The sequence below is a fragment of the Augochlora pura genome, chromosome 9, assembly GCF_028453695.1.
Source record: "Augochlora pura isolate Apur16 chromosome 9, APUR_v2.2.1, whole genome shotgun sequence".
NCBI classification, from domain to species: Eukaryota; Metazoa; Arthropoda; class Insecta; order Hymenoptera; family Halictidae; genus Augochlora; species Augochlora pura.
The window spans coordinates 8,726,738-8,747,869 of record NC_135780.1 but is presented as its reverse complement, the minus strand read 5'-3'; the positions used below and the strand labels follow the sequence as shown (position 1 = coordinate 8,747,869).

General features: G+C 36.6%; 5 protein-coding genes across 12 annotated transcripts; 3 read left to right on the top strand and 2 right to left on the bottom strand.

Moving 5' to 3' along the window:
* Positions 1-217: 217 nt before the first annotated feature.
* Positions 218-5,478, top strand: LOC144474828 (uncharacterized). 2 transcript variants are annotated; one of them, XM_078190157.1, is made up of 5 exons: positions 218-529; positions 763-4,560; positions 4,702-4,915; positions 5,038-5,231; positions 5,361-5,478. In XM_078190157.1, exons 2-4 carry the CDS (start codon positions 787-789, stop codon positions 5,229-5,231), a joined length of 4,182 nt encoding a protein of 1,393 aa, XP_078046283.1. In that variant the 5' UTR covers positions 218-529; positions 763-786; the 3' UTR covers positions 5,361-5,478. The 2 variants fall into 2 exon arrangements, with proteins under 2 accessions (XP_078046283.1, XP_078046282.1); XM_078190156.1 differs by lacking the exons at positions 218-529; positions 5,361-5,478 and adding an exon at positions 540-682 and having other exon boundaries at positions 5,038-5,239.
* A 482-nt stretch (positions 5,479-5,960) lies between these two features.
* On the bottom strand, positions 5,961-8,843 carry Syx18 (syntaxin 18). Of its 2 annotated transcripts, XM_078190159.1 has the most exons (3): positions 8,566-8,843; positions 7,957-8,200; positions 5,961-7,701 (listed from the first exon to the last, which is right to left on the bottom strand). In XM_078190159.1, the coding sequence occupies exons 2-3, from the start codon at positions 7,993-7,995 to the stop codon at positions 7,021-7,023; spliced, it is 720 nt and encodes a 239-aa protein (XP_078046285.1). In that variant the 5' UTR covers positions 7,996-8,200; positions 8,566-8,843; the 3' UTR covers positions 5,961-7,020. The 2 variants fall into 2 exon arrangements, with proteins under 2 accessions (XP_078046285.1, XP_078046284.1); XM_078190158.1 differs by having other exon boundaries at positions 5,961-8,200; positions 8,566-8,842.
* Positions 8,844-10,401: 1,558 nt separating this feature from the next.
* LOC144475319 (LYR motif-containing protein 9-like) lies at positions 10,402-11,052 on the top strand. The gene is made up of 3 exons (XM_078191104.1): positions 10,402-10,555; positions 10,723-10,815; positions 10,915-11,052. Exons 1-3 carry the CDS (start codon positions 10,430-10,432, stop codon positions 10,954-10,956), a joined length of 261 nt encoding a protein of 86 aa, XP_078047230.1. The 5' UTR covers positions 10,402-10,429; the 3' UTR covers positions 10,957-11,052.
* On the top strand, positions 11,051-17,547 carry LOC144475316 (putative tRNA (uracil-O(2)-)-methyltransferase). 4 transcript variants are annotated; one of them, XR_013494849.1, is made up of 4 exons: positions 11,051-11,992; positions 12,077-12,974; positions 17,193-17,301; positions 17,406-17,547. XR_013494849.1 is itself a non-coding variant. In XM_078191102.1 (3 exons), coding segments are annotated over exons 1-3 (1,842 nt in total). In that variant the 3' UTR covers positions 17,195-17,306. The 4 variants fall into 4 exon arrangements, 2 of the variants coding, with proteins under 2 accessions (XP_078047228.1, XP_078047227.1); XR_013494850.1 differs by having other exon boundaries at positions 17,193-17,293; positions 17,406-17,530; XM_078191102.1 differs by lacking the exon at positions 17,406-17,547 and having other exon boundaries at positions 17,193-17,306.
* On the bottom strand, positions 13,050-21,090 carry LOC144475310 (uncharacterized). 3 transcript variants are annotated; one of them, XM_078191088.1, is made up of 23 exons: positions 20,702-21,090; positions 20,518-20,636; positions 20,187-20,441; positions 19,925-20,059; positions 19,671-19,835; positions 19,466-19,597; positions 19,263-19,406; positions 19,040-19,157; positions 18,808-18,950; positions 18,390-18,706; positions 18,110-18,245; positions 17,914-18,053; positions 17,436-17,852; positions 17,050-17,284; positions 16,671-16,950; positions 16,468-16,580; positions 16,075-16,338; positions 15,709-15,983; positions 15,477-15,645; positions 15,304-15,416; positions 15,000-15,240; positions 14,627-14,906; positions 13,050-14,548 (listed from the first exon to the last, which is right to left on the bottom strand). In XM_078191088.1, the coding sequence occupies exons 1-23, from the start codon at positions 20,802-20,804 to the stop codon at positions 13,380-13,382; spliced, it is 5,463 nt and encodes a 1,820-aa protein (XP_078047214.1). In that variant the 5' UTR covers positions 20,805-21,090; the 3' UTR covers positions 13,050-13,379. The 3 variants fall into 3 exon arrangements, with proteins under 3 accessions (XP_078047214.1, XP_078047213.1, XP_078047215.1); XM_078191087.1 differs by having other exon boundaries at positions 16,468-16,950; XM_078191089.1 differs by lacking the exons at positions 20,187-20,441; positions 20,518-20,636; positions 20,702-21,090 and having other exon boundaries at positions 16,468-16,950; positions 19,915-20,041.
* Between the last annotated feature and the right edge of the window lie 42 nt (positions 21,091-21,132).

Here is a 21,132-nt window from a genome sequence, read left to right as displayed (position 1 = left end):
TTAATAAAATATTCGGAAAAAATGTTAGGTTTGATTATTATCGATATGCAAGATCAGTGAATACAATATATGTAGAAACCAATGTAACTACGCAACACCTGTAAGCATATGTCTATTCTCAAGACATGCTGTGATTGGTCGACTTTGAAAATAAACCTTACGCTTGCACACCGAAGCTTCGTCAATCTAAAATTACATAATCTATGATTATGGGAAAGTAGCGATGGCGTTTTATGACCTGTGTTCTTTTCTGAGTAAAAAGTGGCGTTCTTGTTGGATTTTCTATGGGAGATCGGTTCATTAACGCGAGTTCTGCGATCATTATCAAAAAAGGTGACACGATTAAGATCAATTGGCGGGAAAAGACGAGAAGGGAAAGACGAAAAAGTTGTGAGTACGAGAGATATATGAGCTCCCGCTCTCGTCGGCCGGCGAACGAATTGGCCCCGGCGGCAAATCTAATACATAGATAAACTGGCAAAAATAATTCGCTCGTAAAACCAGCGTGTACTGTATATGATCAATTTTGGTAGGTTCAGTCTTCCTGCTACGTGATTTTCACGAAATTGTCATGATCACATGACGTTCCCGCCGTAACCTTCTATGCTTGTTGTAAACACTGCATCTTTATATAGGGTGTCCTTGAATTTCGGTTCAAACTATCGATAAACTTTATCGTAATGTAATTCAATACTTTTAATTAGAACAATCTAGGATAGTCTTGGACTTGGAAAATTTTCATTTGAACATTTCTGTTTTTAGCACTTCACAGAGTAGCTCATAACAATGTCGGAATCAGAGAAGAAAGAGAACTGTATAATAGGTAGCAATAATATCGAGTCGGAAAATTTGGAACAACATAATATTATGGCTAATAGTACCGACAGCCTGAACGAGAGTCAAAACTTTCAGTTGGTAGACTTTGATGACGATGCTGTTTCGGATAAAGAAGAAAAGTCTCAAGATGGAACATGTTATGCTTCATCTGGTATCAGATATAGTACAACTAACGCATCCGATGTTGCAACTGCAGAATGTAAGCCAAGTAATACTGACAAAGACAAAACCTTTGAGAAAGAGAATACAGAAAACGTACATGTGCTTGAGATAACAAAGGAGGAGAAAGCAAAGAGTGACAGTAATGTCTTACGTGGAAAGGAGAATCTTGTTGACAAAGAGAAGACTGCGGAGGAAGACGAGGAAGAGGACATTATAGAATGTACACCTCCTGATACTTATTCACCATCTAAAAAACAAATTGAGATCAGTGCAGAAGGAATAACGAGTTTGAAACGGAAAGCAGAATCCTTTGACGAACCACCTAAAAAGATTTTAAGAACATCTTCAAATGACGATGTATCTGTGCATCAAGAGAAAGAAATGCGAGAGGAAAAGGAAAGCCAATTTATCAAGACTGATGACACTCAGCCAGACTTTTCAGACAATGGCATCGATACTAGTTTGATAATTGCGGAAACTCAAGATATAACTGAGGACGAAGTCTTGGAAAGCACAATGGAAAAGCTCGTTAATGACAAAAAGCCGACCAAAGATGTCACTAAAACTCATATAGAATCCCAGGTAAAAGACGTAGATAAAAATGAAAACTTTAATGATATATTGGTATCAGAAGAAGTTCGTATAAACAAAGAAGTCGAGCAAATTGAGATAGTTGAAGAAGCTGAGAAAGTGTATGACGAAAAAAACGAAATGGTTGTAACGGATATAAAGAAAGATGATACACTGTCTTCCAAGGCAGCTGTAATAGAAAGTGTAACGTTAGATGAGAATGCTAGAACCATAACAGATTTGGAAACTGCTAAAGATTCAAGCAGTTGCACAGAACATACTAAAAAAATACAAGACGAAAATACAGATGAGAAAGAAAATCGTATTGAATCGACAAGTCACGCTAGTTTGAAAGAAAAATCTAGTGAAGGCGAAAAAATATTGGATTTTAATAAAACAACTAGTGAACCGTGTACCAACGTAAATTCTAATAATGCAGCTAAGCCTAGAATGAGCGTAGAAGTGATATACGATAGAAGCGCAGTTCAGGAGATTAAAACGAAGCACAAAGAATTGGTAGAGATTGACGAGGATGGAGAGAAAATAATACTAGATTCCTCGCAAGAAGATTCTGATGTGAAAATAGACAGTAAGCATGTTTCGGACGATTCAAAGGCTGAAACTGTATACAAAAGTTGCTACGACTCTAAAAGCAGCAACGAATTCAGTTATAAGTCTACAGGGACGGGTAAAGAATCGTTACTCGATTCAATGAAATCTAATAACAAACTCGTGAATGGAAGCAGCGAATCTAAAAGATGCGACACAGACAGTACGTCGAGTTTGCAGTCGGACACTTTCAATGATATACCAATTACACTTGAGAAAGTGGACAACATTTCCACGTCTGTGCAGAATATAAGTAGACAAAATAAACCAATTGCATGTTTGAAAGATTCGGATAACGCCGACCTCCTATTGAGCGTAAGCGACAATGAAACCGATGTTTATTTAGTCGATGACAAAAGCAAATCAAACCTAACTCACAGTAGCTCTATAGCAAAAGCTTTGCAAGTAGAGAGAGAGATAAGCATATATGTTCGAATGAAATGTTTATTGCAAGTCGACGAAGGCACAAAAGAGTTTCTGAGCAAAGAAATCACTGGTGTACAGTGCGAAGCTATCGCTGAGCCTACCTTGATACGACAGAAAAATAGCGATACCTCTGCTTCTTTAGCAGACATTTCTGGTAACGATAATAAGGATGTATCCCCTGGATCTATAAACAGTAATCCACAGATGTATCCTTTGAATCCATCTAGACTTTCATTCGCGTCGACCATTAGTTCATTGAGCTCTGTGTCGAGCGCTGCATCATTGGCAGCAAAGCTCGCGGTACGAGACAGTACGAATTTCTCTTTACCAAAAGCACCCGCGAAACATGCGAAGAAACATATTCCTGACATGCATTTAATCAATGACAAGCAAGCTATGGATGAAGCGTACGAACGACTCAGCAATGAGTGGCAAAATAGTCGTTTCCTTACAACAAGCGTTTTGAATTTCGTAAACGCCGAACTCGCCGGTATTGATTCGTATAACGTGAGTAATGAAAGGATAGATGATCAATTACAAAAGATTCGCTCCTCTACTCCGGAAGTAAAACACAATATAATCGAACCGCAAACTCCAAAAAGCTCGAAGAAGGGCAAAGCGGTCAAAAGGCCACGAAGCAAGAACATGGGTAATCAATCGAATGGATTCAACAAAGTTTCATCGAAAATTTTCAACAATCCCACGGTAAACAACATAGAGAACAATGTGGAGAACAATACAGAAAACACGCCGGGCAAGAAAAAATTAAAAACTGAGCATGCAGAGCATACTACCTTGGGTACCGTAGACACTTCATTAAAACCAGCGTTGCCGACAATAGTAGACGATCTGATCGGAAAGGAGGTATTTGCTAAATGGTCCGACAATAATTATTATCCCGGTACAGTTATCGATAAAGTGAAAACGAAGTATAAAGTAAATTTCTACGATGGGAAGAATAAAGTACTTATAGAAGATTTTATCATAACAATACCAAAAGTTTTGAGAGAAGGTTTATCTGTCTATGCTACCACTAGCGTCGACGATTACGGATCGTGTGGTATAATTGTAAATGTTCACACTGTAAATAACGAAGTATGTTATACAGTAGAAACGGATGAAGGGGAGAAACTGAAAGTTCAAGTTAAGGATATCTTCTTGTCTTCTGATCAAGCTCAAGTTTTGAAAGAAGAACAGAGTTCGGAAACTAAGAGTCTTCCAATTACGCCCAAGCATTCAGGACAGGTATCTTTGGACAATATGGTTGACGGAAAAAGGCGTTCGCGAAGAATCGGAACTCCCGTATTTTCAACGCCGAAGTCAAAAATAACGCAGATTACGTCATCAGCGAAACATTTGATAGCTGAACCGTCTGTATCCGGTGTGACATCCACGAAGGATAAGAAACCTAGTTTCGAGAGCGACGGAGTTTCCAGCGACTCGAACTTTTCGATCAAAGATGAAACAACTTATATGGGAGTACAGCCAGAGATCATTGGAACTCCTCACGAACAGATCGTGAAGGGACCACAGAGCCGTATCAAAAGCAAGCCACGGAGCAAAAAGAAGATCGACGACGAACAAACTATTACTACTTTTGGCCCAATACCGAGTAAAGATTCAAATCTGTTCAAAGGCATGTCCTTCATCTTGACCTGCGCACCGTTAGAAACTCTCGACCGATATCAATCTGATATCAAAGATTGTAGTTCAGATCCAGGAACAGAAAACGAAGAGGAATGGTCGAAGAAGCCCTTTGTCAGAGACAGATTGATTGCACAGATATCAGCTGGTGGTGGGAAAATTTATACAGATTTCAACGATATTCCAGAAGATGAATATTTAAGTACAAAGCTAATAACTAACGTGCCAAACACAACTGCAAAGACTTTATTATGTCTTTCAGTCGGTATACCCGCTTATAATCACAATTGGATCATAAGGTGTTGTCAAGAGGCAAGTATTACATCGTCGCTCTCGCAATGTTCAGTTACTAAATTACAGCCCAAAATAGTAATAACATACACGCTAAACATGACACATTCGATTAATATAATATAATAATATATATAAATAAATATATATTTTATTTAATAGGGAAAGATCGTAAATCCAGCTGAGGATGAATTGCCTGCAGGATGGAGTTTGGACAAGAAATCTTATGTCGAAATGTTTCAAAGATCCAGCAACAAACCACTGACAAATGTTGTCGTAATAATTCCAAACATAGAGTCTGAAAAATTGTTCATCACATTTTGGCGGAAAATTTGCGAGAACGCGGGTGCTGTTGTTTTATTGGCAGATAAACCAGGTATAGCAGTCAGTTCTCTTTTGCGTTCTAAATGCTACGATATTCAGCACTAATCAGATTATACTAGTGTTAATATTAGTTACAGAGTAACAAGAATATTATTGACCTAAATATCATTTCAGATACAATGGAAGGCTTTGCGGAAGGAACTGTAGTTCTTACAAACAGATCATGTCCATCGTGGGCGGTAGGAAAAGCCAGCGAATTACAAATTCCATTGCTTTCCACAACATGGGTTGTTCAAAGCCTAATAGAAGGGAAATTCTGTCGATATGACACGCAACATCGTTATAAATATAACTACATACAGAATTAGGTACCTTTAGTTGTCGAAAATATACTTTTTATTTCAAGGACAGATAAGAACAACCTGTCTTTGCATATTATTATATACATATTATCAAATTTTTACTTTCATTGTATTACTCTGAATTACTTGTTTAAGCACTTATGGATTACAAAGTAACACTGATACTTTACTTTAAGTATTGCTTTGATACTTGCCCACAATATTGGAAATCTATTTTTTCGGTGAGTGACCATTAAGAATTAAGTTTTTTTTACAGTCAAGTATGTTTTAACAAAAGAAATCTATGTAAATTTAATATTTATGAGTGAAATATCGAAGCATATTTTATATGGTAATATTGTGTACGATATATGGATATCCGGATATGCAAAGGTTTCTCTTACTATGACTCGATAAGCAGAAACTAAGAACGTGCATTACATATGATGTCGCTTATCATACGTATAATAGTTATAGACGTTAGAATTTTGTAACATTTTGTATAAATCGAAATCGAATTTCAAATCGGAAATCATTTTTATAAGAAACTAACTGTAATTTTAGAGAAGAGAAGATCTCATGGTTCTTCATCGTTTACTTATGTCAATTAATTGTTATTGTTTTTTCAATTTTACGTTCCTACGAATATGCATTTATCAGTGAAATCAAAATACTATTTCACAGAATCAACGTGTTTCTTTCTGGCAACTTTCATTGCCCGAAGAAACTTTAACGTTAACAGAATCTAAATAATAATTACGATCACTTACATTAATAATGTAAATAACACGGTAGATCGTTTTTTTTTATTTTTTAGCTTCTCTTCATTCATGTTGTACGTAGCATATTCGTAGTGTTCAGATAATATATTTACTTGTATGGCAACTGATACATTTTAAGGGCAAATATCCGACGAGATAAGCTAAGCCTATAACTGTAATAGAACCATTGTCTGTGTCTAAAAAATTGTGCAAAAGATACAACTGTTCTCTCTTCTAAATGTAATGTAACTGACGGATACTAGGAGAAATCTTTTCGATTCATATGGTAATTGAAACTTATGAGCGTTTAGTCGACAGTTTTGCTATTCTTTAATCAAGCGACTACATACAAGAATACATAGACCTCTATACAACCTGTATATCAAATTTGATATCGAATGGCACACGTCCTGTAAATATTTTTTTACTTGGAAATGTACGAGCAGGTCATTAAATCTACTCGCCTTACATTTTGTGTGTGCTGAATATATATCCCATTTATAAAAATTCCTCTAATTATTCATCACACACATGCATACATGCGTACACACACGTATATACATACATACATATATATATGTATGCATGTATGTATGTAGCGGGTATATGTTAAGTGAAAATGAAAAACACAATATCAAGCGAAATGCCTATATAAATACTTCGAATTAAAATAAGGTTAATATTTTTTTTTTTCAAATTGTACAAGATACTAGAAAGTGTATCTTAAAAATATTTAGAATATTTCCCCATAATTTGTTTACAATGCGATTTACTGTTAAACCAAATATCAATGAAACAACAAAAATGTTTGCGTGAGATGCAAATGTGTGTATATAAGTAAATATATACGTATACTAAAACTTTATTATGTAAGCTGTAGGAAGTATGTAAAATGTTTTGGGGATAAAATACAGTGACATATTTTGGCAAAACCTTGATTTCCTGTCGTTTTAAAGTTGGAATAGATTATATGTATCAACATTGGAAATAATGTACAACATTCTTTGAGTGTATGTACATGTTATTTAATAAAATTACCGAAACACTTCTTTATTTTATGGGTTGTACCAGTCGAGAAATAATAGAGAAAATGACATAACTAAAAGGAAGAAAAGAATCCATACTCGAAGTCCTGCATTCCTTTGAATAGCCTGTCTGATCTGTTCATTGGCTTCTCTGACATTCTCTGTGGATCCAACAACTGTGGTCATTAGCTTATCCAAGTCCTTATCTTGATCTAAAACCTTTTCTGTAAATATTTCTTGAAGTTCAGCAATATGTACCACTTTACTTTCTATTTGCTTTACTTCTTCAGTTATTGTATTAAGTTCATTGTACAATTGTTCATTTTCTGCTTCAAATACTTGAATATCTTCAGGCGATAATTCTTCTTCATATATTAAAGAATTAACATCTCCATTTATTTCTTGAATCTTCAGAGGATTAGAATCACTTGAACTGAGTCTACCCTCTTTCTCTTCTAATTTTTCATTTGCATTCACACATAATCTTTTCGTTTCAAGTTGTACCTTCTTTGCAGGCCTTGTTTCTAATTCTAATTTTGCAATTTTCCTTATTTCCATTGTTCTTTTAACACGTATAGCTTTTTGTTCTGAATATATCTTGCATACATTCTTCAGATAATCCTCGATCAGAAGCAACATTATTTCTCTATGCTCCAAATTCTGATGGGTGACTACAGAGTCTGCTACTTCTCTTTTTAATTCTTTGATTAACTGCGAACAGGTGGTCATTATTTTTTGTGCTCCAATATCTATTTCATCTCTATCCGCGTCAGACACACTTGGTAAATAAGATAAATAGTTTGAAAAATTCAGATAAGCCTTACGGTTTTCTAATAGAAATTGACGTAATTTAGAAATTTGTACAACAACTGCTTGAGCTTTTAAAAAAAATGTACTTTTGGGCTTTGTTTTCTTTATGTTCAAAGTATTATTTACAATTCCTAAATCCTTGTTACGAAGACTTACCGTCTTCACGCTGGCTTTAAATAGTAAGCTCACATCCATTATTGCTTAAACTTTTTTATGCAACATTTAAGCAAAAATTAGGACTCTATCACACATCTATGTACATCAAAAACATTGTATAGTTTGTCAATAATAACATCCACTTTTGTATGCAGATATTTTGCAATCACAAAAAAAATGTTTATCATCCAGTGCAGGTTATGTACAGGAACTTTTTTTATGTGATCCTTAACATATGCTTAACCTGAAATCGGATTGATTCAAATATATATATCATCATTGTGAAACATTGTACATTTCATGAAAAATCTTATATTAATCAAAGCCTAACGGCGTCGCTGTGATCGATTATTATTTTAATCGTATTCCTAGTGATTTCTCTCTCTGTCAAAGGTCGAATTAAAAGCTCGAAAAACGTAGAATCCAAAAAAAGCTTATTTAACAATGGGACAGATAATAATGTCAAATTTTTATTTATAACAAATTATTGCAGGTTATAGCAATAATAAATACGAATAATCAATACTATTCTCACGAAGTAATATTAGTTTTGTACAACATCAGATGCATAATAATAATATGTACATATGTATGTCAGAATTGGCCTACCTCTTTATTACATAAATATTTTCGAAGTTCCACAGTTCCATTAATCTACATTATGTTTACGTACATACATTAGACACAAGCTCTCCCTCTCTCTCTTTCTCTCTTTTTAGTGATTAAAGAGGTGTCCGAGAGATGCTAGATTGCTAGATTGGCTTTTGCATTCAAGGTGTATGAAAAATTATTGTAACTTCGAAAAATGAGGGGTTTCTGAGGCCATATAAAGTAACTTTTGTTTACGCCGCGCCATTGCACAGCGCCATTACATACAGTGGTAAATCGCTCAAATTTATAGCCACTTTCAATACCAACATGTAAACACGACACGCTGTGGGGAATCTGGGGTTTTACCCCGAATTCCCTAGGCGGCTCCGCAACAATCAGTTGGTAACACGGTTGGCAGCACTTGCTACCAACCGTTGCCGCTCGTGTTCCGTCGAGCGTGAAACATTCGTATTCTGGCGCTAGGTCAGATCAGTCGCATTTTGTAATCGCGCAGTCATTTATTATAAATCTAACGCTTAGCCTACAGTTATTGTAATATACTCAATAAATCTACGGTGATAGAGAGAACGTGTATTCATCCAATTACAGAGTCCTTCCCTCCTGGAAGATCACTGCCTTGCAGTCGGTGTAGGGAACTGCTGGCCTTCGATCACAAATATCGAAGCGATCTTCCGAACGTTATACTGGAAGGTATAACCGGTACACGCAGTAGTACCACGTAATCCCTACAACGCAGTGACTGGTGGCGTCATGCATAACAAAATATTGGAACTTGTCACGAACCACTATCATTGTTGCGTGATCACGCAAATGTAGTTATAAATAAGCGCCTCTGGGTATGCAAATCATAAACTTAGTTGATGCCGACAGGAGGGAAATTCGAATATAAATACAGATTTATATCGTATATTTATATAGAGATACAGTATCGGCCGAGAGGAATAACTGAGAATATGTAAGGAGATAATGAGGGAGTTCCCACGAAATTCTTTGTTGAGCCTTTTTTTATTTAACGAGACTAATCGAGGAATGTAGAGAAAGCCACGTAGCCTCTCGTAAGATCCTCTCCAATTTCACATGAACTAGACGAGCCACAATAACAAACCCGGATCTCTCAAGTACAGGACGTCGTAAATCTTTAGACAAGGACTTCTCGGAACCCTCTCTGACCTTTCTCTTACTCAGTCCTCGAGCCGAAACCTTCGCGCGCGGCACACCCTCACACCGTTCATTTCGGCGGGCCTTTTACCCCTGCGTGCTCGACTACCGCGCACTCCCATCCGCACGCGACCGTCGAACCACCAATCTGCAACCGGAAGACGGGCCATCCGACGAATCAGCAACCAGCTAGAGGACCCCAATTTTCCTATTGGACAAAGGAAAAACCAAAAGGAACGCAGGAACAAAACTCGATTCCTCGGAAAAATACACAGACTTTATTTTGAAGGCTTGGAGATAACATCGTTATCCAGGAAATAAAGTTTTAAAGACAATTTTTGTGTAACTAGTTTACATAATTTTAACAAATCCTTCACAAGCAGAACACTTTTGTGTTCCACGGACATCCGAACCACGCAAAACTCCCCAAATCCCACCCAAAGCTACGCAACAGTAGAAATTATTACTCGCCATAATTATGAGATTGCAGCTATAATTTTGTTGTGTCAGATTTTTAAACATCTATAAATATTTTAGTACCAAGAACCTTCATTTTCACTCACTTGATTCTGTGTTATTTAATTTTTTCCCTTTTCAATTTAACAGATTTTGCCGCCAAATAGCGTTATTAATAGTTCTCCTATTTTAAGCATAGAATAGTAATAGCACGTATTCTATGTTTCAAAGGTAACTTTTCGTAATAATGGCTAGCGTAAAATTGCGCGAAACTGCTTTGAATTCCCCGAAGTTACTGTATAAGTTTTTACTGCGTGAATGTGAAAGATTGCCAAAAGATGCTCAACAGTTTTATAAACATTCCGTGAAACAGGTGAACTTTATGTTTTCGAATTAGTTGAAGTACAAAACGTAATCAATGTACATGTGCCTAATTCCAAATACTAGATGTATATGTAATTAACCTAAATTTCGTACTCTTTTTATCGGAACAGTCTGCACGTGCTACGTAGATATTATTTATGATTTATACATTTATAGAGTTTTAAGCAGCACGTTGTTGAACCAGATGAGGAACGTGTAAAGCAAATTATGAAGAAAGCCGTACAAGACATGGAATGGATTATCAAGAAGGTACGTATACGTTATTCATTTTAAACATTGGTCAATGTAATGCATAGTGGATTTAATTTTTGTTACATTGTTATAACTTATTTTTCATTTCATTTTTAGTATTCCAAAACAACAGCTATAGAAAAATCTAAAGAGCTATAGATTACAAAGTGTTTCTTCAGTTATAATTTTTTGATATTGTTTTGGAGCTCAATTATTGTCAAAAAATGTGAGCAACATCAATAACGTTATCAAAATGGAATTTACAATACTGACAGAATTGGAAACTAATTTTAGCGAATCTCAGTTTTGGAAGGCAATTAATATTTGGTGTGATAATCCCCAAGTTGCAAATCGCAGACTTTTAGCATGTGTTGAAATTTTACGTGTTGAGGTAAATTGCGATACATCTGATATTTTTCAGGCTATCTCAGCTTTGAATCTTTCTTCCATAACTTCATTCCCCAATGTGGACTGTATAAATGTAAATAGATTATTGGAAGCTTTAAATATCATAGACAAAGTTAGCAATGCAACATCTGAGAGTAAAACTGTTTTGTATTTAAGAAAGCAATTGCCTCGAATACCAAATATATTTTCTTCTGGTATTGAGTTCTCATTATTAGAAAAGCAAGAAAATCGAGTGATAAACATTCACAAATCATTCTTTTCACATAAGAAATCTCTTGGCCCTATGTGTGCGTACACGATTCAACAAAGAAAAAATGGTAACACTTCTATAAGTATAAATGGATTGAAAAATACAATATCCGATCCTAGTATAATTTGGTTAGAAAAGAAGCTTTTTCCATGCTTGCTAAAGTGGATGGGCAACAAACCAAAAACCACAGCAGCGCATCAACAACCATCATTAGGTTTCGTGTCTGCAGAAAAATATGCGGAACTGTATTGGAAGTTGAAAGAAAAGTACAGTGTAAAGTTAATAAAAAATTGGCCGGAAAATACAGATCCAAAGAAATTTGTTTACGAAGATATCGCGATTGCTACTTATCTGTTATTATTATGGGAAAAAGAAAGATTGGAAAAGGGAATTACAAATTTACAATCCTTCTTGGATTTGGGCTGTGGAAATGGTTTACTCGTACACATCTTATTTAGCGAGGGTTATCGTGGTCTAGGAATCGATTTACGCAGAAGGAAAATTTGGGATTTATACCCATTAGAAACACCGTTGCAGGTAACATATTCATTGATTTTAAAAAAAAATTCCACTGAAAAGCATAAAGAAGCGGTAGCAGAAGTAAAACGTAATTTGTCGCAGGTTAGCACCATCATCCCATCTTCTGAAACAGTGTATCCAGACTATGATTGGATAATAGGCAATCATTCGGATGAATTAACACCGTGGATTCCAGTGATCGCTGCGCGGAGTTCCATCAATTGTCGCGTTTTCTTGTTGCCTTGTTGTCCATACGAACTTGACGGAACCAAATATCAGAGGTACTCTGCTGCAAGGAGTCAGTACTCCGAGTATATCGATTATGTAAAAAACGTATGCGAAGTATGCGGTTTTAGAATGTACATCGACAAGTTAAGAATCCCTTCCACCAAACGAATCTGTTTAATTGGATGGGAAAGAAGACACAGCGACGAGGATGATATAGAAACGGTAGAGCATCGTATTCAAGAGATGATCGGTGCGAAAACAATATTGATTCGACAAGAGAATGACAATGCGGAAACGGGAGTGGATGCAGACAAAGAGAAGTCATTTCGGGCAAATGGATGGATTTGTAATTTTAAACCGAGAGACGCGGTAGAAAAAGTACGAAACTGCACGCAACTGGAGAAAACGTTGGTTGCAGACATCGTTGACATAGTAGTGAATCAATTGCTTTCCGATGGTCGCATGATATCACTCGATGGGCCGATTACAAAGATTTGGAATGCCGGTCGATGTCTCACATTGAGACAACTCGCCGAATCAATTCCACGCGAAACTTTGATACGATTACGTAAAGAATGCGGAGGTCTTCAAACTCTACTAAAAAATCATGGCCATGTGTTTCGAGTTACCCAAGGAAAAGTTGAGTTTCGAATACCCGGCAAACAAATGCAGAAGACATCAAAGAAAAGGGGAACATCACTGAAAAGGAAAATGAAGCCATGCTGGTTTCACGAACATCATCCAAACGGCTGTCCAACAACCGAGGCTAATTGTAATTATAAACATTAACAACTGGCTTTGTTAGTAAAGAAGGGTGGTTCCCTCATTTTCGAATGCATACACCACACAATAGAAATCTATTTTTATTTTTATACAAATACCAGTGTGTATATTCTGTACATAGAAAATGTGCTTGATTTAATGTTTTTTTTTTCTTATGGAAATATAATCAAACAACGACATCGTCGACGCTTTACATTTATCTCATGCGTAAAAGAAGAACGATGAGAGTATTATTGTCTCTATTGCTGATCTCCGGAAAACTTAAGTTTTTACGTAAGTCACTTCGACGAGATGTTTCAATGGACAAAAATAATAACGGCAGCAACAACAGCAATAATTGAAAAAAAAAACAAAAAAAAATGTTAAGTTCTTAAAGTCATATGACGATGGAACGTTATTTAAGAAACTCAATGAATGGTATATCGTCTAAATTCAGACTTTTAACCTCACTCAGATTATTCTGAGGAAACTTGCGTTGTAGCGATTGCAACGATTGTTGATTATATTTAATTTTCTTCGAGTCGACGGCATTCAGTCGATGAACGCGACTCATGTGAGTACGAAGATTTCCTTTCTGCGTGAAAGAATATTCACACTGTGGACAAGGATAAGGTCTATCGCCCGTATGGTGTTTCTGATGCATTTGCAAAGTGGATTTTTGAGCGAACGACTTTATGCATAAATCGCACTTGTATGGACGTTCACCCGTGTGAATTCGTTTATGCCGTTCAACCTGATACGGTTTCGTAAATGTTTTTCCACAAATATCGCACTCTTTCTTTGATGAATTTCCTTTGGTGGAGAATTTCTCTATTGTAGACAAACATTTCTCGGTGGATGCAACCTTTCCAAATTGTTCCATCTGTGATGGTGTTGCAATACTAGTTAAAAGACAATTATTCGGCTGTAACTGATACGGAGACGATAGCTGTGTTTTTAATGTGCTCTCCACATGAATAGTTTCTTTAACAGCAATATCTTGCTGTTGATCGTTGCTGGTGATCTCTGGTGAAATATTTATTATCGATGTACAGACAGGGTCAGCGGCAACGGTCGAATGCTGATGCAAAGTATTATCAGTTACTGTTGGCTGCGGTAGTAACGACTCTTCGGTCTGTATGGTTACGAGACCGTTAGTCAAAAGAAAATGTAAATTGGCAACCAATTGGTTACCTTCGTTTACGGATAGTATCGAATTGTTGTTTGGAACAGTCGTTTCCGACTCGAAGGTGATTTGATCAGTTAAACACGAAGCGGTCGTTTCGACGCTAATTGTTTGTAAATTTGAGTATTCTGTATCTGTTGTTTGTGACGCTTGCTCGAAGTGACTATTACGCTGTTCTTGCTCTTGTCCGTAGCTGCATACCTTTTGTTGCTCTGCATCGTCAGGTTTTTCAAAATTAGTCGCCATAGCAACTTCTGCAATGGCAGCGACTTTCAAATGTTTCGGTTTCCTCTTAAAAGTACCTTTGTGCTCTCGAGCGTGTTTCAACAAGTGTACTTTTCTATGACCTGAGGTTCGGAATCTCGAATCGCAGATAGGACATTTAAAAGGTTTCGAACCTATGTACGAAATTAGTTAAATGTAATTATAGTAATACATGGATATTATAAATAGTAGATGATATTTTGCAGACTTACCGGTGTGCAAACGCATATGAACTTTCAGGCTACCCTTGGTTGCGAACAAACTGCTGCACACATGACAACGAAACGTCTTTTTGCCGATATGAACCTTAGTATGAGAATCCAAGGTGCACTTTACAGCAAAACTCTTATTGCAATAATCACACTTGTATGGGCGTTCCCCTGTATGCGTGCGAACGTGCCTGACGAGATCGCTTGGTTTACGAAATGTTTTTGGACAAAATTTACATTTATTCGTATACTCCTTTTGTTCCTTTTTTTCCATTGCTATGTACTGAAACATTTACATTTATTCTATGATTATCTCTCGTCTCTTGATGAAGTGACAACATAATCATAGTACTAGTCGACTGTATTGATAACTTACTTCTACTCGATCCATTACTTCTCGTTCCGCAACTGTATCCAGCAGAACTCTTTCAGACACAGTTGAATCCGAGTCTATCACAATATCATTCAACGATGACTCATTATCTACCGTCGCCCGTATTTGCGACAAAATTGAAACTTCCTTCTCGTTCCACAAGAAGCTTTCGTGAACTCTGCTGTGCGATCGCAATTGCGTTCTATTAGTGAAATATTTTTCGCATGATGAACACTTCCAATGCCTGTGAAAAGATAACAATTGTTACCAATGATTTCATTTCGTTAAACCTGGCTCAAGTACTTACTGTTTATTTATATGTATCTTAGAGTGCCTATTTAATCCACCATTCGTGTAGAATCTCGAAGAGCATTCCGTACACTGATATTCCTTCTTCCCGCGATGGATCTTCAAGTGTTCCTTTAATCAGAAATGACATGTTAACCGATCGTCACGGTGAATGAATTGCTTTTATCACACCTTCAACTTAGTTGCTGTGAATCCTTGTTGACTACACATATGACACTGTAATAGAGACACTCTTCGAGGGGATTGATTCGCGTTGATTTCGTCGTTCTCAGGGATTTCTGAGGGTAATGAGACTCTTTGAGCCTTTGACGAAAGCTTGGGCATTTTCCGAAATTCTTTTCTGTAAAATGCATATTTTTTGCTAGTATACGTCTTCTAAAGCTAACAGTGAGTAGCTACTTACGTTAAAAACGTTGTATTCGTATCCTTCTCAGCGTCACGTATTTCCAATTGGTTGTTTGTAACTACTTTTCCTGGAAGATTTTCCTCGGAAATTAACAAAACTGTCTGCATATATCTATTTGCTTGGTGACCATCTGTCAAATTCTCAGACGACACAGCAGAAATGGCAAGTTGATTCGACAATTCTCCTTTTACGGTTTGCGGCAATATACTTGCCATACTAGTCGAATTATTTGTATCTAGGCCTATATTATCCAGTGTCATTTCAGCTTCCGGCTGAAAGATAAATGTTTCTTCCTTGACTAATAATGTTCCTTGTAATTTTATTTATTGGTATTATGAAAATTGTGTTATATCTCTATCTAACTTGTAAAGTAATATGATCCATTTCGAATGAATCTAGATTCGACGTGAACACTTGCTCTCCAGACTGCTCAGTGTTGGTACCGTTATTAGAATTGTTGCTACCCGTATAAATGACATTTAATGCGGGTTGCTGATGTTGTAGTTTCATATTCTGCAATTCGCTGTCATCGCACGAATGTTTTGAATGGTCGTTCCCCAAGCTAAGGTTCATTCTAATGTTGAAAAGTTGTTGGTTCAATGTTTCTTCGATTTCTTGTATGCTCTCCTATAAGAAGAACGCAAATACAATGATCGTGTTCCGTTGATATTTCTTTGTTGTTGTTTCTGATATAACGAAAATAACAGAGCACGCAATTAGGCAACGAAAGAAGTAAAAACAAAATGAAGAACATACCGGTGTTAGAGCTTGATCAGTCGAATAAACTGGTAATGTAACCGATCCGCTTTCATCAATATGCAACATCTGCGGATTTTCTAAATTTGTCACAGTTATTTCCGTCATATTGTCTGAAAAACCGATAATTTCCTTGTTCAATGTAGACACATATGTGGGTACAAGCCCCAAAATACGCATGATAATTTTTGCTTCAGTCACACCTTGAAATTGATGCGGAAAAGTTTGTGGAAAGTTTGATTCCATTCGTTGGTGAAAAGATACATCGACCGAAGTAGGTGGAAGATTATCGGGAAACGTGGAAGTTGTTGCGACGACAGTGTCGGTATCAGTTCTCGCAGTCGTATCGTTTGTGTCACCAGCAGAGATATTAGGAGAAGAACAGCAGGGAAATTCTGATGTTATCTCTTGTCTAGAATTTTCCGTTGTATTCAATTTGTTTGCAATCTCATCCTGCGACCCGAGTTTATGTTGCTCCAGTTGCTATCGTTCAAGAGGAACAGAAACGGTGATTTGGCGTTAATAATTGATTTCATTACGGTTACAATGAAACTTTCGCTTGTTACAATAAACACACCGTACCCGTTGAGCTAATTCGTGTTTATGTATTTTCATATGTTTACGGCAATTAACATAAGTCTTGAATGTTTTTTGACAATAAGGACACATGAAGGGTCGTTTATTACTATGAGTAACCAAATGTCTTTTCATGCTACTCTGTGTAGAGAATTTTGCGGTACAAATGGAGCACCCATAAGGTCTGGAGTCTTCGTGCGTGTGTAAATGCGATTTCAAAACACTGTTTGACGTGAATCGCCTGAAACAAGTAAGCAAGTAAGGAATAATCAATAATACGTTATAAATTGATGCAAGGAAGAAAAATAAAAGAAGTAGAACATATTTCGGGAAAATAACAATATCCCTTCGATATTTTCAAGTAACTGTATCATCTGAGATAAGTAATGCACCTGTCGCACTTGGAACACCTGTACGGACGTTCTCCAGTGTGTCGTCGATGATGTTGCTTCAAGTGACTTATTTTTCTAAATGCTGCATGACACACCCAACATTTATGTGGTCTAGCTGGATCGACTGCCGCATCGTAAACACATCTTTTTGAAGGTATCTGCACCACGCATATCTTGTTTCCGGAGTCACTGATTACTAATGGCTCCTGCAAAACCACTTGAGACGCGAAGTTCTCCGTTTTTGGAGACATTTTTGGCTTATTGCTTGCATTTATTTTCGATCGATCATTGGGACGAACGATAACATTGTGTGTTGCATCAATATCAGCATTATCTTTACCGTGATTGTGATCGATACCAATACTGTTATCATTATCAATCGATATACTAAAATAGTCATCTGAGTTCCCATGGGATCTGTGACAAAACGCCGATATTTAGATCATTTTTTTTATAAAGTAAAACGTAACGAACTCACCTTGTATGAATTATCAAGCTACTGTGGCACGTGAACGTTTTATCGCAAGTACTGCAAGCGTATCTCTTGGTACCTGCATGTGTACGTTCATGCGCTATCATGGTAGATTTCAAAGCGAACGAACGATAACAGTGCGTGCACTACAAATACAAAAATACGTGAATAACACTAAAATATTTGTTATTTGACCTCGTACCTTGAATGGTTTTTCCTGCGTATGCACTCGTAGGTGTCGTATCAAATCTGATGGTTTTTTAAATTCTTTATGGCAAAAGGTACATGCGTACCATCTTACATTTCCTACACACCGTTGCTTTATTGTCAAGTATTTTCTACAATAACGAAAATATTAATGCAGATAAAAGAATGAATGAAATAGATCCCGAGGTGATGCGAATTGAGAAGAAAACCAAACTGCGAACAGTAAGTATAAACGCACACTTAATATCCTTTGTGAATATTCTAGACTGGATTACCTAGTACCATTATCCGGTGCCCTGTCCAGTAAGGTGACAAAATTTGTGCGTGCATCCAACTTTTTCGTTTCCGATGAACTGTCGTAAAAAGTTTTGTTTTTGCTAGGTAATCCGCTATTTTTCAGGGCTTGTTGCAGAATATCTTTTTTAGTAGGGACATTTGATAATGATCCATTCTCTCCAGAATTATCAGGTTTTCCAACTTCGTCTGTATTCGATTCCAGAGATGCCAATTGTGTTATAACGTTGTTCACAGTTGCTCGAATGTCCGATTCCATGGTGTCCGTTGTTTCGGAAATTCTAATGGTAGCACTGTCCTGAAAGTTGTATGTATTTCGTGTATCAAATCGCTTTATGAACGCATTCACATTTTTTGGTATGCTCAAGTAAATTCGTGCTTTTATTATTACCGCGTTACCTCGTTCACTCCTGTATGCATACGCTTCATGTGGCCATTTAAACTGCCAAGTTTTTTAAAGACGCAGGAACAATAGTTGCACCTGTATATAGGCTCTTCCTCTGGTACGTTATGAACTCTCATTATATGAACATTTAAATTGCCTGCAAGTAAACACGAAATGACGTGCAATTATCGAACAAATACATTTCATTTGAATTTCGTTTTGATATCGACGACGCATGCATGTTACCTTTTTGACTAAACCTGGCGTCACAGAGTTCGCAGGCATGTGGTCGTATACCGTTGTGCTGCCACGTATGAATTTGTAAAGAACCTTTTTGCGTGAATGCACGGCCGCACACCGTACACTGAGGAATTCAATAAAAATCGAGTCAAACGGAGATCCTAACCGAATCCAACCATTGCAAACTAGTGCGAATAGATTGCGTAGGTCGGTAATGAAATTAATTTACCTTGAAAGGTTTTTCACCAGTATGCACTCGAATGTGACGCATCAATTGGCTTGGCTTTTGGAACGACTTTAAGCATATTGTACATTTGTACATTGTTTTATGTTTTGCCCCTCTTTTTGTCTGCTTTACTACCTTTGTCTGTAACTACAAGATAATAACATGTTAAAAGATATAGATTAATTGAAACGTCAGTTGCACCTTACTCTGTAATGTTCACGAATATGAAGTCGATATAGTGCCGGTTGTCTGAACTGCTTATTGCACAGTTTACATTTCCTGGCTTCTTCTGTTGTCCATTTTTCTCCATGAAGTTTTAAATGTGCATCTAATTGAGTCTGTGATAATAATAGATAGCCTGTTATTAAGAAGAATACTTTCAGGGTTTTACACTTTTCGCGTAAAACTCACTTTAGTCAAAAAAACGTCTTCGCATTCTGTACAGAATAAATTTTCTTCCTTCTCGTGTAACAACATGTGAGATTTTAAGCTGGCCATTCTTGTAAACTTTTTTCCACATTCTGGGCATTTTGGATCACCAGAATTATGTGTAGCCATATGAAGCGTAAAGTTGGTCTGAAAGAATGAAATGCCGAGTTATCTCAATAATTGTAATTTATGTCTATTAAAGAGTTTATCCAAGATGAAAAAGTACTTTTCATTACCGGTACATTGAAAGATGCTGAACATTTTGGACAACGGTGTGGCTTTTCTTCTGCATGATTCTCCATGTGCTTTCTATATGGAGCTTGTTTGGTAAATTCTTGCTGGCATATGTCACATCTTAAACTTTCTTTCCCCTAAAATTAAACAACTGGGTTTGTTACTAAAATCTTTTTCTCTGACTCTACATAAATACAGTATGATAAACTATGAGACATAACTAAAATGAATAAAGAATCACATGTAACATAAATATCAAATTACTTTCAATGAAATAGCACTGTTCTTTTTGGGCCGTCCAGGACTATTTGGTTTTGTAATCATGGCTGTTGATTTCTCTTTAGAAATTTTGTTGCTCTTTTCTTGTTCTAAGGATTCGTTATCAAGAAAATGATGCATTGTACCTAAATCTACTCTGGTTTTAATTCGTTGGGGAACATCAGAGTCAACTTGAAGAATTTGCTTGGATCGTTCAATTTCTGAACTCTCGCCATTGTCCAAATTAATTTGAAAAGGAGACTGAAAAATATCTTTATATTAGAAACTATGATACTTCTCTATAAAAGTACTGCAAAAAGACAGAATATAAACATACTGGTTGTAATATCAAACAACTATTAAGATTTTTTACATCCATCAATGACATGGATGTACCATTATGTCCAATAAGCGTAACCGGAGTCGCGATGACTTCCAATAGACCATCTTTGTCTTCTGTAAAAATTAACATTCACAGATTCACTTGCAAATACTTGAGTATTATCAACACAACTTTTTACCTGTCATTGCTAATAACGTTCGACCATCTTCGGTGGCAACAATATTTATTGGCACTGTTGCGGTCGGATTAGATTCTGCGATTATTGTGTGTCGCGTCAACATCTTTTCACCAATTGTCACCCAGAAATTACGTAGATTGCCACGACAAGAGCAATGATTAATTCTTACTCATTAGAAACATTTTTCAACTGTTCTATTTTATGTTGCCGAAGAAACTTTTGGCATGATTCGAATATTTTATACTGTATCGATACGTGCATAGTTTGGTTTTACTTTAGTAAACTTAACCTAACTCCTATGGAGCAAGAGGTTAAACACTATAAAAGATTGTACATATTAAATTTCGTCGAAACGGTAGAGGTAGCTCAAGATGGTGGTTGTTGACGGTTGGCGCTGGTAGCGACGATGTTTTGGTAAAGCGAACTGGTTA